This window comes from Otolemur garnettii, unplaced genomic scaffold, assembly GCF_000181295.1.
Source record: "Otolemur garnettii isolate 467f Iridium unplaced genomic scaffold, OtoGar3 scaffold00012, whole genome shotgun sequence".
NCBI lineage: Eukaryota > Metazoa > Chordata > Mammalia > Primates > Galagidae > Otolemur > Otolemur garnettii.
Window position 1 is genome coordinate 16,119,673 of NW_003852407.1, and position 17,587 is coordinate 16,137,259.

Here is a 17,587-nt window from a genome sequence, read left to right on the forward strand (position 1 = left end):
TCTAATTTTAATACAATGTATATGTTTTTTCTTTTGTGTTTAATGTATTCTGTGCCTTAAGATATCTTTGCCTATTCCAATGTCATGAAGAGAGTTGGTTACCATCTGTTACACTCAATTGTTTCGCCCTTCACATTTAAGTCTATAATCTATTTCTAATAAACTGTGCCTGCTACGAAAAAGGGGTCAATGTTGATGTTTCCCCAGATACCTAGTTTCTTTAGCTCCAGTTGGAAACAACTTTCCTTTTTCTATTGCTTTGCTTGATATTTTTGTTGAAAAGCCATTAACTGTATATGTTGGTCTATTTCTGGACTTATCTATTGATCTATTTGTTCATTCTAACTCTAGTATCCCTTTTTTTTTCTTGAGAGTTTTACTCTGTTGCCCTGGGTAGAGTGCCATGGTGTCACTGTAGCTCACAACAACCTCAGACATTTGGGCTCAAGTGCTCCTTTTGCCTCAGCTTCCCCTTCCCCAAGTTAGCTGGGACTACAGGTATCTACCACAATGCCTGGCTAATTTTTTCTATTTTAGTAGAGACAGGGTTCTCGCTCTTGCTCAGGCTGGTTTGGAACTCCTAAACTCAAAAGATCCACCCACCTTGGCCTTCCAAGTGCTAGGATTGCAGGCATGAGCCACTTCTCTGACCTAGTATTAGACTCTTAAGTACTATAGCTTTAAAGCAAGTCTTGAAATTGAGTTAGTGTAAGTCCTCCAATTTTATTTCTCTTCTTCAAGATTATCTTGTCTATTCTGGGTCTGTTGCATTTCCCTGTAAGTAGGTCAGTAAATGCAAAATGTCCAATTTTCTTAAGTACTAAGTTTGACAGCTGATATTGCTGACATCTCACTTCGATATGTGCTTTATTTTTATTGTGAAGGCATATCCTCATTCTCTCAAATGCATGTTTTGGCTTGTGATGACCTTTCAAAATTTTTTAGAGCAATTTTTGTGAAACCATGGTTAAGTAAAAAATTCACATTATTTTCTAATAAGACTTCTGTTGTGGAACCTATGCAGTGCAGACAAGTTGAAATACCGATGGTTTGCGGGGTGGGGGGGTTAGTTAATGAACACACAGTATGAAGACGGTTTGAGAAATTTCATTCTGGTGATTTTAGTCTTGAAAATGATCCACATGGGTGACCTGAGACCAAGGTGGACAATGATGAGCTGAAAGCTGTCGTGGAAGGGATTCCATCTCAACCTACAGTATGAATAAGCCGCAGCCTTTGACACTACTATTCCAACAACATCAGACCACTTGAAAGAAGCTGGCAAAGTAAAGAAGCTGGATAGATGTGTTCCATGTGAATTAAGTGAGTGTCAGAAAAGAATTCTTCTCAAAGCTTACTGCTCTTTGCTGTCATGACATAAAGGGGAACCATTTCTACACCGTACTGTCATGTGACAAAAATGGATTCTTTGCAACAAGCCCAAGGATTCTGCACAATGATTGGATAAAGATGAAGTGCCAAAATACAGTCCAAAACAGAATATTCATCAGAAAAAGCTAATAGTGTCTGTGTGGTGGCCCAGCAATGGTATCATCCATTACACCTTTATGAAATTTGTTCATTACAGCGATGTCTACTGTAATCCATTGGACAGAAGAATGAGGGTGCTTGCAATTAAGCAGCTCAGACTGGTAACAGAGACAGGCCAACCCTCTTGCAAGGCAACGCTTGACCACATGCTGCACAAACAATGCTGCTGAAACTACGGAAGATGGACTCGGAAACTCTTGACATTCACTGTATTCACCACACCTTGTACCAACTGACTACCACTTCTTCCAGGCATTGGATCACTTCTTGCGGGTAAAAATATTCAACTCTTAACAGGGTGTGGGAAATGCCTTGCACAATTCCATTGCTGCTCACTCTCCAGGCTTCTTTCCTGCTAGCATACACACGCTACTGTGAAGATGGCAGAACTGTGCTAAGGGTTTTGGTGCACACTTTCATTAATGGCATTCTTGTTTGAGATATAAACTTTTGATTCATAATGGGAAACACTTCAAACATACTTGTCAATTTCCACAAGAAAGCATCGTGGGATTTTGGTTTCACCGAATTTGCGGGAGACTGACATCTTAACATAATGCAGTCTTCCAATCCATGAACGTAGACTATCGACTTGCTGCAGTGCTCCGTAACTTTTCTCAGCACTGTTTTGTGCTTTTCAGGGTAGAAGTTTTACACATCTTCTGTTAACTTTCTTCCTAGATATTTGATTTATTTGATGCTATTATAGATGGCACAGATTAAAGTTTAACTTTCAAACATTTATTATGAGTGTATAGACACACAACTGACTTTCATATATTTGCCTCATGTTCTGCAAAATTACTGGTTCTGGTGGATGTATCAAGAAAATGCTTGTTAATCTTCAGGAAATCAAAAAATGGGAGAAGTGTCATATATTGGAAACAGATCTGATTTTCCAAATGGCACAGAAATAACTTACTCTGCATAGTCTCTCAGAGTTACCACCTCAGAAACTCTACCTTCTGGACTTCTTTCTCCTTTGAAGAACTATGGAATTAAATCTGCTCTTGTTATACTTCTTGGAAGATGAGTATGCCAAACCCTCAGAGAGAAGCCTGTGTTTCAGCAGGACAGGGGGATGAGGACATGACCCACACAGCGTCCTCCTCCTGGGAAATGGGGAACATTCTCAGGGTTTAGCAGAACAACTTCTCATGAAGGCCAGTTAGGATCAAGAGATATATTAAAATGGACCAGGACTGGGTGGGGTGAATAGATTTGTGAGGTTCAAATTATCCTTAACTGTCACATTTATGACTTGTTCACTGGCCAAATAATAGTCCCATCTTTTCATCCTTCACTTCCTTTTTCATTCATTCTTTTCTTTCCAATTGGATTTCAAAAGAATGATCAGCATCTCCCTTATCTATAAATAGTTCTGATGACCAGGGATCCACTCTAACTTCAAATAAAACCAATGTAAGGCACAACTATTCAGGAATATTTTGTATTTACAAAGTAGTTAGGAATTCTGTTATTAGAAAAATAAAGGCAGTAGGATTATCTATTAGGTTCTAAAACTATCCACAAATTAGAACACTTACATCCCCCACTTAAAAAACAAAACCAAACTTTAAATTACATTGCTGGTAAGCTTTTTTACAGTAAGAAAGAAGACCAAGCTACACTGGAATACAGAAACCTCAAGTTCTGAGCATGAAAATAATTTATTGATTAGACATCTGGTTTATTCAAGCATTAGGCCTACCGAAGATAGAATTAACACAGCTCACGGAATAGGAATAAATTCCATCCAGCACCTGCTTCATTTCAAATTTCATGGGGACGCAGTTCATGCATTCTGTACTACAGCCTCACCCTAAATCGTCCCCATGTGTTTGATGTGGATGAACTTGAACATGGTATGAGAAACTCTGTGTACACTCAACTTGGCAAGTATCATTAGCGATGAGACTTTCAGAAACATTCTTAGGCACAAGAAATAGCACTGCCTACGGTGAGTCTTTGATAATCAAAGAAAAGAATTCTGTTAAATATAATCTCACAAACAGGAAAGAAAATATTTGCACTTTTGCCAATGGACTGTTTTACATATCAGAAAAAAATGTCACAATGAGATTTTCTGCCAGTGAGATTAGAAGATTAATTTTTAATTGCTAATCAACTTTTAATTGATATTCAGGTGCTTTTATGATACTGAAAATCAGAGAAAAATGAAACCAATTTTGCCTAAATGGAATTTAGGGAAGAAATGCAGGGCTATTAATAAGGAATAATAGGTGCACTTCTTCGGTTAAGTCATTAAAAAATGCCAATTAAATATTTTCAGTCAAATTTTATTTAAAAAAAAGCAGCAGATCAACATTACAATTCAAGAATCTAATCTAAATATGCACTTGACAATGAAGCGTATCTGAGTATGGAGTGGAAAAGGTCTTCCAAAAAACCATCCAATATATTATCTCCAAATACCCAAATAATGAATCACTTCTGTAGGCCATTTGTTCAGTGGAATCATAAAGAACTGAAGATTTATTGCTGTGAAAACAAATTTGTAGTACAGTAGTATGAATCTTGGGTATTAAGCATAATCAGCTGAATCAAGTTAATAAGTTCAAAATCTGGTAAGAAATTTGTGCACACAAATTATGTGTGTGTGTGTGTGTAAGAGAGAGAGAAACTCTATAAGCCGGTTGACTCAAGAGCAACTGAATACTAACTTGTTCAGTTGAGCCCAGACGTGATGTCAAATCTCCATTTTTCAGAAGGCAATTAAAAATTACAATTCTGACAGCCCACAAACCAAATCAAAAAAACTGTAGAAAGAAATTAAAACTATGTTCAAAGAGCCTTTTTTTAAAGCTCAATTTCAGCACCCCAAGGAAAACAAAAGCATCCATGACTATCACAGATGAAAATAAAATGTCATTGGAATCAGTTATATTTCCCCACTGAGGTATAAAATCTATATAGAAATTTGATACTATACTATAACAAATTGTACTTCTCATAGTTCTGTTTTAATTTTCTTTAAACCCTGTTTAATATAGTTTTTTTTTATTGTTGTAAAAATGTTTTCATGATTTGGAATCTGGTTCCAGTTCTTTTCACTTATTTTTATGTCAATATTTAATATACTGGCTACCAGTTCTAATCAGGAAAAAAAAAATCTTGGAAATCTCTTCATTATGACAGTCCGTTCAGCAGAAATAACTGACGTGCAAGCAAACCGTAAAAGAGGCAGCTCTCCGGAAAGCCCACTTTGTTGATTGTTTCATTGTCTAAATATCCTTTGCCATGATTCTTGATGAGAGAGTCTTTCAATCTTGTAAACATCAGTGTGCACAGTCTCACTACTATGCAGCTTCACGTCCATGGACAGGAAGGCTGGTTCACAGCTAGTGAACAGCTAGAAGAGTCTAAGTTTTAATGGCTGATAAACCTTCCATCCTGCGGAGGAGGAAAGCACTTTTCCTTTTTTGCTACTTAAGAATGTGGCAGAAATGTATGCTGAGGTAGCCCAGTCAATCCTTATTTTTTTCTTTTTCTTTCTTTCTTTTTTCTTTTTTTTCCTGTAAATTTGGTCTTAGAATATTTCTGGAAGGGTGACATTTCGAAGAAGCCACTGCTGGGACCGGCTTCCATTGCAGTCTCTAATGCTGGGCACCTGGCTATCCTCTTCTGTGGCTTTATCCAGGCACTGGTTACTGTTCACATGCTGCAGGGTTAATTTCTGAAAGTGACAGAAAAAACACTTACCATGAAAGTGGAAAATTAAAACACTTCAGTCATCACTTTTGGTGGTTACTACATTCCTCTGTAGGAAAGGTGGCTTTGGGGGCAACATAAATCAGAAAAAAGATAATGGAGAAAAGGTACATATTTTAAAGACAGCATTAACAGTCGAATACCAAAGTGAAAGTGGGGTGGGGGGAGTGTCAGGAACTGACCCCAAGGAAGCCGTTTTCACACATCTGGTTAAGGTGGACAACTGAACATGCAAAAACAAACCGCTGGTGGGTCAGCCCCTGGGGTACAGTGGGGTACACAGGATCTGCAGCAGAATGACCTAAATTCTAAGTCCTAATTCTGGCGTACGCTCTATAACACTAGGAAATGGTGCTTTTTTGTGTGTGTGCTTCACTTTCCTAATGGGGAAAAAAGTGCTAGATTAGTGGTTCCTAATTTAGGATCCTCAAGCTATTTTCAAACAGCTATTTCAAAATTGTCTCATTTTTTTGTGATGGATGTGTTACTTAGTTCAATGTAAGCATTTCACATTGTATATCGAAACAGTACCCTGAACCCCATAAATGCATCAATGTACAAAGTTACGATTTAATAAAAAATAAAAATAAATCATCTCGTTTTCTTGTGATAAAAAGCTGTTCAAGTTAATTCTGTGACTCCAAACCTCAAGTTTTCAGAAATGCAGGTCTTTCTGAAGACTTAAAAATCGTAAGACTGTCCAGACAGCTGGGTTTAGTATAATCAATATAAAGTCTGTGTCCGTATCAAATCCAGAGACTATCTTTATGGATGAGGGAGGTGGTATGGTATAGAAAGTAGTGCACAGGAATCTGGACTTGGACAGCCTGGGTTCCCAGCTTCGCAGTTTTCTCATCTTTGAAATGAGGATCACATTACATATTTTAGCACATTCTGTGAGATATGGAAATAATGGGGCTAAAGTGTGAAGTGCCTCCCTTACAAAGCAGGTTCCTAATAAATGGCTGACAGTCACAGCTATCCATCTTCCTGGCTGCTTATTAACATTCTAGATTTGATGTTGTCATGCTGAGTTTTAGAATAATTCCAAAAGGGCAGGGCAGATTAGAATTTACAGATACATGTGATGACAACCCCCATCCATGACTCTGATAATAAACTCCAGTCACATTAAGGACTTTACGTAGTTGGGCAGGAATCTGCATTAAGTTACATAACTAAGGAAATGTGAAATGTTCAACACACATTTATTTGATTCTTTTACTCATGGCTCTATTGTAATGTAATTCTTTTATCTGGAACCCTCCACTTTCCTGAGGCCTCCTGTATACTATCTGAATTTAAAACAAAAAAATACACAATGATTACTATGTGCAACTATTCTGACTTCCAGCCATTTACTATTCTTCCATGTTGCAGATGAAGTGGGAACCAGCAAAGGGCATCTATGTTTACAGATGTCACCCTCAACACTGACTAGAGGTTCAGTGTTAACAGACTTCAATGCCTGCAAATATGTAAGAACTGAACCTGAAAGAGAGTCCGTATGGCTGCGGTTATTTTTAGTTTTATAGAGTAGACCTTGTACAGTTTACTGGGTGAGAGGATGGACTTTGCAGTCAGATACTTCCTGGAGTCAATTCCAGACTTGTCATATACCAACTATGTGCCCCTAAGCAAAAACTTAATATGTCTCCGAGACCCAGTTTCCTGACCTGAAAAAGGGGACAAAAACACTTACCTCACTGAGTTATTGTGAGGAAAATGTACATATGCTATCTAGCCCAGGGTAAGTACTTGATAAATGGCACTTATAAGTGGTAAACCTGGTATCCTAGCAATGTCCTGCGCAGCCATAAACACAATTCAGCAACCAGTGAGCTGAAGCTTAGCATGCAGGATGCTACCAAGGCCTCAGTCTCCGGTAAGAGAAAAACAAGGCAAACAAAAACATTCCAGAAGTCCCTGCAAAGCTTCTCCCAGTAGGCATCCCATATCAAGCCCCAAAGTCAGCAGTACTAGAAACAAACAAAAAAACCCACTAAAGCACAACATAAAATTTAGCTGGAGAGTTGATCTCTCTCATTCCCTCCACCCCCTCTTTTTGGAAACAGGGTCTTACTCTGTTGCCTGGGTAGAGTCCAGTGGCATCATCACAGCTCACTGCAACCTCAAACTCCTGGGCTCAAGTGATCTTGCCTCAGCCTTCCAAGTAGCTGAGACTATAGGTATGTGCCGCCATGCCGGGCTAATTTTTCTATTTTTTATAGAGTCAGGAGTCTCACCCTTGCTCAGGCTTGTCTTGAACTCCTGGGTTCAACCTCCCACCCTGACTTCCCAAAGTACAGGATTATAGGGTGTCTCAATTTCTAAAAATGTATATTTTACTTATGTAGATTCATGAAAATGCACCCATCACAGAGACATAGGCTATTGCTCCATGTTGGGTATTCTTGATGTTCAACATCAAGACAGAATTTCCATAATTCAGGAGGTGAACAGCTCCCCAAGAGACCTGGACTCTGGTGAAGGACTCTGTTCAAGACACGACTCTGGCTGCTGACACCAGGTGCAGAGATCAGTGGTTCACAATATCCTCAGCTCTGTCTTTACAACACTCAGCAGAGGATGCAGGCAACACTGACTGGTCTCCCCACAGAGAAAGAGTAAGGCAAATGGACAAGCCACCAGTGGGACCAGATTCCACTGCTGTCTCTAATGCTAGGTGCAAATACTTAACTGTCAACTTTGAAAGGGAGAATAAAAGCTGTAATTGATCATCGCATAAAGTCTACCCGAAACCTAGAAAAAAATTATTGACCTACTTCCTGCCCTCAGTATCTAAATGAGATTGGGTATAAATCTGTATTCTACTCCAGAAAGGACAGATACAAGTACCAAAGCAGAAGAGCCTAGTGTCTTATTATAAGTTTTATATAATGTATAATATAAATAAGCCTTAAAGATAGATGAACATATATATTTAATCAAAGATTGCATGGTATTTATGCGAAGAATCCTGGATCAAGAATCAGGCATGCCAGGTCTCTGATCCAGGCACGCTGTTTACCTCCTCTGTGACCTTGGGCAATTAACTTCTGAGTTTCAATTTCTACTTGTACAAAACAGCATCCTAGATTTTATTTCTAGAATGTCTTTGAAATCTAAGATTTCTTGATTTTAGGTTTAGATTATAGATTATTGATAGAAATATTTGTTATTTTCCAGATTGTTATGTTTTCAACAGATACACGCTGGGTGATTCTAATGGCTATTCCCCTGCAGGGTTTCTGTTCAGCCTGCTCAGGCAGCTGGACCTCAACACAGCTCCACTTCTCCCCAGGCTCGGTTTTGTCCTCTCATTCTCCTTTTCACAGGTATTGATCCAAAAGGTGCAAACATTTTGAACACTAAGTTTTATCTTGGGGTCTGCTTTTGGGAGAAACCTGTCTGCGATATTAATATTTTATCTCTGGGGGAAAAAAACCTTGCAAAGTGATCCAGAAGTTTTAAAACCTCAAACTCATAACTGGTTCTTTCTATATATTCCAAATTACCTCCAGCTTCTTACATGTTTTCTCAAACATTTTCTTTTGAAATACCTGTTATGAACTGGCTGGCCAACAGCCATTCCCAGTCTCTGCCTCTTGGCCACCTCACAGAAAGACTAGAAAACCAACGCTTGCTTCCCACCTCCCTTGCAGCTGAGGGCCACTAAGGCATGAGACACAAGCAGAGCCTGCTAAGGGGGTTCCAGGGAAGGCTTTTCCTTTCCTGATTGAGGGCAATACATATGGTTGTGCAACATTCCCCTCATCTTTTCTACTTGCCTTGAGGTAGGAAGTAACAGTGGCTACAGCCACCATTTCTGTGGCTACAAGGACAAGCCAAGAATGTTAGGCAGTGTTACCCCTGACATCACTATGCCACTGAGTCTGTTGACCTCTCTGGACTTAATGTAAGAAAAGTAAATCCCTACCTATTTTCATATTTATTTTAAGCTACAATACACAGGTTTTCGTATTGCCAAACGATCATTTTCTAGTGAACTTAAAAGGGGGATGCCTTTTCATTTTTCACATTTGTTTGTCACTATGGCTGAGGGGTGCCGCTGGCACTCACTGTGTGCAGCAGAGACGCTGCGTTATCCTGCAATGCACGGGGTGGTCGCACCCCAGATGGCAGTAGCGCACACCAGGGAACCCTGCAGCAGAACATTCAGGCCATTTCAACGGCCATGCTGATGGAGCTCTTGACAGATTCAGTATGATCTTTACTGTAGCTTGACACTGTGAAGACCCTGGTCTCTGTCCTCTAGGATCTAACAATCTAATAAAAGAGAAAAGACTGATGGACAGCTACAAGGAAGCCTGGTATTGCAGGGATCAGGTATAATTGTAATTAAGTTGGGGCTGACACAGCTAATTTTATGCTGGGATTCATGGAAGTGGTATCAAAGCTGGGATCTTAAAAATGGGTAGGGTCTGTCAGGAAGAGGGAAGAGTATGTGTTCAGGGAACAGTAGATTGGTGATTAAAGTAGACCATGGTTTGTGTATGACACAGTATAGAGAGACGACAGCTAAAGTCAGAACTCTGGGCAACAAGTCCATGTAAGGAGTAAGAAGCATAGAGAAAGTTAAGAAAAGAACTTGAACCGTAGTAAATCTCAAGTCAAACAATAAGAAAATTTGAAGTATTATCTGCTTAGCAACAGTAAATACTACAGACTGGGTGCAGCAGCTTGTGCCTGGACCCCTAGAACTTTGAGAGGCTGAGGTGGGAGGATTTGCTTGAGGACACAAGTTCGAGACCAGCCTAGCAAGAGCAAGACCCCATATCTACAGAAAATACAAAAACTTGCAGGGCATGGTGAGCACCTATAGTCCCAGCTGCTCAGGAGACTAAGGCAGGAGGATCACTTGAGCCCAGGAGTTTGAAGCTGCTGTGAGCTAGCATGACGCTACTGTACACTAGCTTGGGTAAGGGGACTGAGACTGCCTCAAAAAACGACTCAAACAAACAAACAAAACCAACCAACCAACCAAAATCATCCAGTAAGTGCTACAGAGAAGTTAAAGAAAAAGAGACTAGGGTACTCCTGGCTTTGCATTTAGGAGCCGTTTCTACAGTATCATGCCACAGCAAGAGCTAGGGTGGAGGACCAAGAGGCAAGCCCACTTACTTTCCATCACACAAAGCAAGAGAAGAGTAAGGAGGTATGCAGAAAGTAGAGCAGGAAGCAAGTTTACCCTAACCTGAAAGACGCAGGTGGTGGTTCCAGAACCACAGAGTAAAGGCCTAAGGTGAAGGATCAGGCAGAGAGGAGGAGAGGGAAAGCTGTTCACTGGGGGACGCTTTGATCTTTTAAATACCTCTATGTGAGCATCATGTACAGTGGGCAGAATGAGGGGCTCCAGAGAAAGCAAAGTTAAATATGAAAAGTTCTGTTATACATGTCACTGAAAAACCATCACAAGCCGGAGAGTTTTAGTAATTTAACTTATGTATTTAACTCAGTAATTTAAAAAGCCCACTTACTGCTCTGTTTCTCCCAAGCTACACTACAGAACTTAACAAGGACAGAGAAGATAGTAGCTACTTAGTTACAGGACTTAGGAAGTGGAGGCAACTGTGATTCCGTTGACAATGAGAGAGATTAAAACATCTTTGATTCACTTATTTTTCCTGATATGTCAATTTTCAGTGTACAAGAAAATTCAAGAACTTTAAACTTTAAGAAATTTAAAAATACAAGAACAGTTTAATCCAAATTCAAAGTACACAAGAATTCATTCCTTTAGTGATAAAGTATATAAATATACCCAAGGACACGTATAATTTTATTCTTCTGGGCATCTGTATAACTTACCACTGGGTCATATTCCCAAAGTTGGTTGCCTTTTAGGTGGTGGCATTTGAGCATCGTGACTGGGCCATTAAGTTTGGAAACATCCAAGCAAAGGTCATCTGTTCTAATTTCTTTGTTGGCAGTATAAGAGAAAACCTGGGAAACAAAAATGCACACATAAACTTAAATAGAAAAAAGAAGTTAGTCAGGGTTTCAGAAGCCCAGTTATCTGGCAGAGAAAATGTAAGTTTTATATAATATGTGATTTTTGCACTTTTTAGTAAAGTAATAGAGAATAAAATGACTTGAAAAAGCTACCACTAAGTTTACACAAAGGAAAGTAAAAATGACCTTGCATTCTCTGAACACAATGAGAGTACTGTCTCGGGCTGTTTGTCACAAGTAAAACGGGCAAAATCAATTTCGTGCTCAGCAATGTAAATACAGTTCTCATTAGGGGCCTTTTACAAATGTTTCATTTAAAAAAATCATTAGATTGAAAGTTTCCTTCACCTAAAGGTCTTTATTAGTTTCCCATTAGAAGTAGGAAAACATTTCCTGAAAGATGTCATGGGATAAAAAGGGCAAAGTAAAAATAAATATGAAAATTATCCCCTTCAAATGTTTACTAAGGTACTCACCTGATTACCTCCCATACCGTGACAATTAAAAATTCCAACTTTTTCATTCTCTTTTCTAGCCATGTTATCTAGACACTGATTTGTTTCCACATTTCGTATCTATGGGACAAGGAATAATGAAAATGTCAGAAATTGGAGAGGTTAACTAGACAGACATAACATACATACAGCTAATCTAAAAATCAGCCTAAACTTTCCCTGGTACTACTCTGAAATAATCTCTAATTCCCCACGTAAAGGCTATACACTGGGGGAAAAAAATGACTGCCTAGCTTTGTTCAGGAGGAAAAATCTTTTAATTTGTTGTTTCTTCCACTTCTTCAAGCTGTTCGTCTAGAATTTGTATTTAGTTCAATAAACTCTCCTTGGGCTAATAATTTAAAGCAACTTAATCACTCCCTGAATACACTATTAGCAAGCAAGATAAGGGTATTACTTTCTTTTTTTTTCTTTCTTTTTTTTTTTTGAGACAGAGCCTCAAGCTGCCACCCTGGGTAGAGTGCGGTGGCATCACAGCTCACAGCAACCTCCAACTCCTGGGCTCAAGCCAGTCTTCTGACTTAGCCTCCCACGTAGCTGGGACCATAGGCACCCGCCACAACGCCCAGCTATTTTATGGTTGCGGCTGTCATTGTTGTTTTGGTGGGCCTGGGCTGGGGATTCGAACCCGCCACCTTAGGTGTACGTGGCTGGCGCCTTAGCCACTTGAGCCACAGGTGCCGAGCCAAGGGCATTACTTTCAAATTGCTGCAGTTTAAAAGCTTATGGCAAATTAAGAGACATTTGAAAGCCTTAAATCTATTCCCAGGATGGCATTGTTAGCAAGTAAGATAGGAGAGAGACTACATCTACCATGTCATGTAAATTTTAAAAAAAGCCTAACTGATTTTGTGTGATAGATAAAGGGGGAGCAAAGTTAAAACTACAAATAAGGGCTTTACTTTTATAAACAAACACATATCCTGTAAATTATTCCAATATTTTAATAAGACACTAACCAGTCCAGATATATTTTTCTTACAAAGGTACACAGTCACAGGGATAAGAAAAGTAGATTATTTCCAGGCAGCCAGGATTAAGAACACAGGTGAAGCTATGATACCAAGCACAAGACGCCTGGCCGAACTGTGGCAGGCGCTTGAGAATGACCTCAGCCCCAGAAACCAGAACTTGAACCTAGATGATGCGGTGTTATTAGGGCATGCAAGGCTTACAACCGGCTGCTGGTTAATGAGGTAATACAAGCCGGCCACAGAGGGTAAACTGTGTCTAGAAGCCAAACAACAGGAGGCAAGACCCAGGCTGCCTTGGCAGTCATCTACCGTGGCCTGGACAAGCGTCTCTTTGTTACACACCTAGACTTTGGCCTAGCTAACAATGCTTAAGCATTGTTTGAAACTTTTCCTTCAAAACTGGGTCAGTTTGAAGAAAGAAAAAAACTACTCCTTATTCTCAATTCTAAAGGCGAGTTACAGAGTGACTGCCACAAACTTTCCACAGCAGGTCACTCACTCTGGGAATTCCTTCACAGGGATGGGGCTTCAGCAAAGGGAACGGACTCTTATTAATGAGGCGTCGGTAGAATTGAAGGCTCAGGCACCTCAAAGCAGCCCTTACTTGTTTGAGAATGAATTCCTTCAACCACAACAAAGAGGCAGGGAGCTCAAGTCAACTCTGATGTAGCCTTGGTAACTTGAAGGACCAACGCGGGAGTCTGAGCCTGCTCAGGCACCAGAGAAAATACAAGCAGGCTCAAAGGTTTCACTACCTCCCCACCGCATGGCTCCCTTCTGTGAGCTAGCTGCCTTCCCAGATCTTACATTTCTGTTACGTGTTTCCTCTTTCCTCAAACCTCATCACACAACCCCACTTCTGCGCTGAGGTGATAATCTTGGGCTTAACCGAGGGAACAGGTCAGCAGAAGGGACCGTCCTCACATTCACACCACAAACCACCAGCTTCCACCTCCAAATCCACATGACCCACACCTGTCCCCATTCCCTCTGCCTTCCCTGCTGTTATAGGAGATGAGCCCCCCACTTCTCCCCACCCCCCAACCAATACCATCCACTTATGTCAGACCTCATATCCAGCTGCTCAAACACACGCCTCTTATAACCACTGTGACCCCTTCTTTATATTCTGGTAACATGTGCATCAACAAATGTACAGTCCAGTATGTTACGTACACTCACATTATGACAAAACGGGTCTCCTGAACTTTTTCATCTTGCAAATGCAAAATTCTGTGCCCACTAAAGAATTCTTTTCCTCCCTCCCCTCAGCTCTGGTGGTAATTGCTCTGCTCTCTCTTTTACAAACTGGCTGCTCCAGGTACCATGGAAGCAGACTCATACATTATTTGCCTCTGTGTAGTTGGCTTATTTCACTAGCACAATGTCCTCAGGGTTCCCCGTGTTGTAGCATATGTCAGGATTCTCTTTTTAAAAATACTTATGATTTATTTTAGAGATACGGTCTTGCTCTGTCACCCAGGCTGGAGTACAGCGGCATAATCACTGCACTCATTGTAACCTTGCACTTCTGGGCTCACGGGATACTTCTGAGTTACTAGAATTACACGAGTGTGCCACCACACCCGGCAATTTCTCTCCTTTTTAAGAATGACTGGCTCGGCGCCTGTGGCTCAAGTGGCTAAGGCGCCAGCCACATACACCAAAGGTGGCGGGTTTGAATCCAGCCCGGGCCCGACAAACAACAATGATGGCTGCAACCAAAAAAAAATTAGCTGGGTGTTGTGGCGGGCACCTGTGGTCCCAGCTACTTGGGAGGCTGAGGCAAGAGACTCGCTTGAGCCCAGGAGTTGGAAGTTGCTATGAGCTGTGATGCCATGGCACTCTACCCAGGGGGACAGCTTGAGGCTCTGTCTCAAAAAAAAAGAAAAATGACTAATATTCTGTTATATGTTGTACCACATTTTGTTTATCCGTCCTTCTGTCAATGGACATTGGGCTGCTCCCCCTTCCTGGCTATTGTGGATAGTGCTGTTAGGAACATGGACGTGTGGTCATCTCTTTGAGATTCTGATTTTGATTCTTTAGATGTGTACTCAAAGGTGGGATTGCTGGATCATACGGTAGTTCTACTTTTAACTTTTTGAGGAGCCTCTACACTTTTCCATTGCAGTTGTAGCATTTTACATTCCCAGTGATAGGACATAAGGGTTCCAATTTTTCCACACCTGGCCAACACTTGTTACCGTCTGTTTTCTGACAGTGGCCATCCTAATGTGTGTCAAGTTGGCCTCCTCATTTGTATTTTCAAATTTGCTCTTTTGGATCATTCACATCACAGTTTGACCTTAATAAAAATAAACAAATAAAAACTCTTTCCTTAACAACACAGTCTCTGCTAGCCATTCCACCCATTTCTCTGCTCTTTTACAATAAAATTTCTTGTAACACTTGTACATATTCATGATCTATCCATGTGTCTATCCAGACAACCCTTAAGTTTGGTTCTCCATCATTATTTTATTTTATTTTATTATTATCTTTTGTTGAGACAAGGTGTCACCCGGGGTAGAGTGCTGTGGCATCACAGCTCACAGCAACCTCCAACTCTTGGGCTCAAGTGAGTCTCCTGCCTCAGCCTCCCAAGTAGCTGGGACCACAGGCGCCCGCCACAACGCCCGGCTATTTTTTGGTTGCAGCCGTCATTGTTGTTTGGCTGGTCCAGGTTGGATTTGAACCTGCCAGCTCAGGTCTATGTGGCTGGTGCCTTAGCCGCTTGAGCCACAGGCACCAAGCCTGGTTCTCCATCATTGATCTCTCCCCTACACTAAAAGATTTTAAAAGCAACTACCTATTCAACCAACATCTTCGCTTGGATCTTGAACTTAATATGCCCCAAATTGCACTGCTGAACCCCTTTGGAACCTGCTCGTCCTACAAATTTTCCCGTCTCAGTGAGGCCAGCTCCACAGTACCAGGGTCTCAGCTTTACATCAGCCTTGCCATAATCCTTGACTACTCTCTGCCTTTCACCAACACACGGTTCTGCTCTCTCCCACACAGGTCCTCCCCATGTAGCAGGCAGTCTGATCCTTTTCTAATGGAAGTTTGCTCATGTCTCTCTGTGGCTTCCTATCTTACTCAGGAGAAAATCCAAGGCACTCACTGTGGTCTACAAGCTCACGCATTTTGACCCCCTCCCTCTGTCTTTGATCTTATCTTCTACTACTCTCCCATGTGTCCATTCTATTCCAGACAACTGGCCTCTGTGCTGTTTCTGGAATGTGCTAAGTACACTCTCATCTTAGAATCTTTGTACTTGTTCTTCCCTGTGCCCAGAATACTCTTTCCCTAGAAATTCATATGGCTTGTTCTTTCCCTGCCTTCAGATTTCTGCTCAAAAAAAATCACCTTATAAGAGGCCTTTTTCAACTTCCCTACATGAAGCAGCATTGCTACACACGCTTACCAGTCATTCTCTATCCCTTCTGCCCTTACTGCCCCCTCCTGACGTTGTGGTTTTGTCATAATGACCTTCCTACCTTCCTTCAGAGACTGGAAGATCAAGAGGAACAGGTCCTTTGCTTCATTCACTGCTGTATTCCAAGCACTTAAAGTAACGTCTAGCAAATAGTAAGTTCCCAAATATTTGTTGAATGGGCGAAAGGACTGAGAAGTGACAACCCTCCTACAAGGTGAGGGGGTTACTTTCCCTGGGTGTTAGGAAGATTTAATCCTGGGACACAGCCCTGTCCACACACAGCTAGTGGGACTTACAGAGGGAAATTCTGTCCTATTAAACTCTATTACAGAAGGATTGCATTTTTTTTTCCTACTTGGCTTCGTACTTTTTCTAAAAGCCATTTTATTATTAAAAGTTCATAAAGACGTGCAGTGAAGTCTTTTATGAAGACACCAAAAAGACGAAGGTGCAGAGGTGCAACCTATTAAGGAAATACACAGCTCTACAGAAAGACTAGTGGGAAAAAAGGCAAGATCCCACAGATAGACACGTTTCCAGGTATGTCAACTCAACGGAAATCCAACTTTCAGGGAGGAGTGGGAAAAAAAGTCTCATTTGGACTTGCAGGGTGAGGAGGAGGAAAGAAGCAAGGGAGAGAAGTTTGATTTTAGCTAAATCAACTGGAGAAAATGCCACAGTAAGTTCTCCAAGTGATCAAAGGCAAGCTGGAACGACTGATGAGTGAAAATGAGGAACGCTGTCCCTGAATGCTTCTGACTGCATATCCTAGGGGTTAGTAAGTACTTTCTTAAAGACGCAGAGACCGAATATTTTGGGCTTGTGGGCCATAAAGGTCTCTGTTGTTGCCACTACTCAACGCTGCTACTGTAGTGTAAAAGTAGCTAAAGGCAGTAAAGAAACATATGGGCGTGCCCATATTCCAATAACAAGTTTATTTACAAAAACAGCAGGCTACACTTAGTCTGCAGGCTAAAGCGCGCTGATCCCTGACATGGACAATCACAGGCCTGTGCTCCTGGAAGGACTCTTCCCTTTCCTTCTCTAGAGCCTTTCTTTAAGTCAAGGGACTACAGGGTCACAACAGGGATGGATAAATCTTTTTACAAAGGGCCTATGTATAACTAAGGCATTTTAATTGCAAAGATTGTCCCTGAAAAAATATGCCAAATTCCAAGCAAAGGAGTTTGAGCAAGGGAATGCGAGTGGAAGAAACGACGGCATTATAAAAGGCAGACGTTCTGTGTTCTCTTGGGAGGAAAGCGTGGGATACGCAAACAGCTGTGTATCTACTAGAAAGGTGGACAACAAAAGAAGGGGGAATAACAAAGACACACAAACCATTCCTTAATGGGTCAACTCTGGGTTCGGTGCCTGTGGCTCAAGTGGCTAAGGCG

The 17,587-nt window shown here is 41.0% G+C and overlaps 1 protein-coding gene across 1 annotated transcript in view; it reads right to left on the reverse strand.

Annotated features, from left to right (window-relative positions):
- Window positions 1-3,202: 3,202 nt before the first annotated feature.
- GALNT1 (polypeptide N-acetylgalactosaminyltransferase 1) overlaps window positions 3,203-17,587 on the reverse strand; it is a 78,241-nt gene continuing 63,856 nt past the window's right edge. The window contains 3 exon segments of the mRNA XM_023510167.1: window positions 3,203-5,248; window positions 11,116-11,250; window positions 11,736-11,834. Of these exon segments, the coding sequence (XP_023365935.1) occupies window positions 5,102-5,248; window positions 11,116-11,250; window positions 11,736-11,834 (381 nt within the window). The 3' untranslated portion in view covers window positions 3,203-5,101.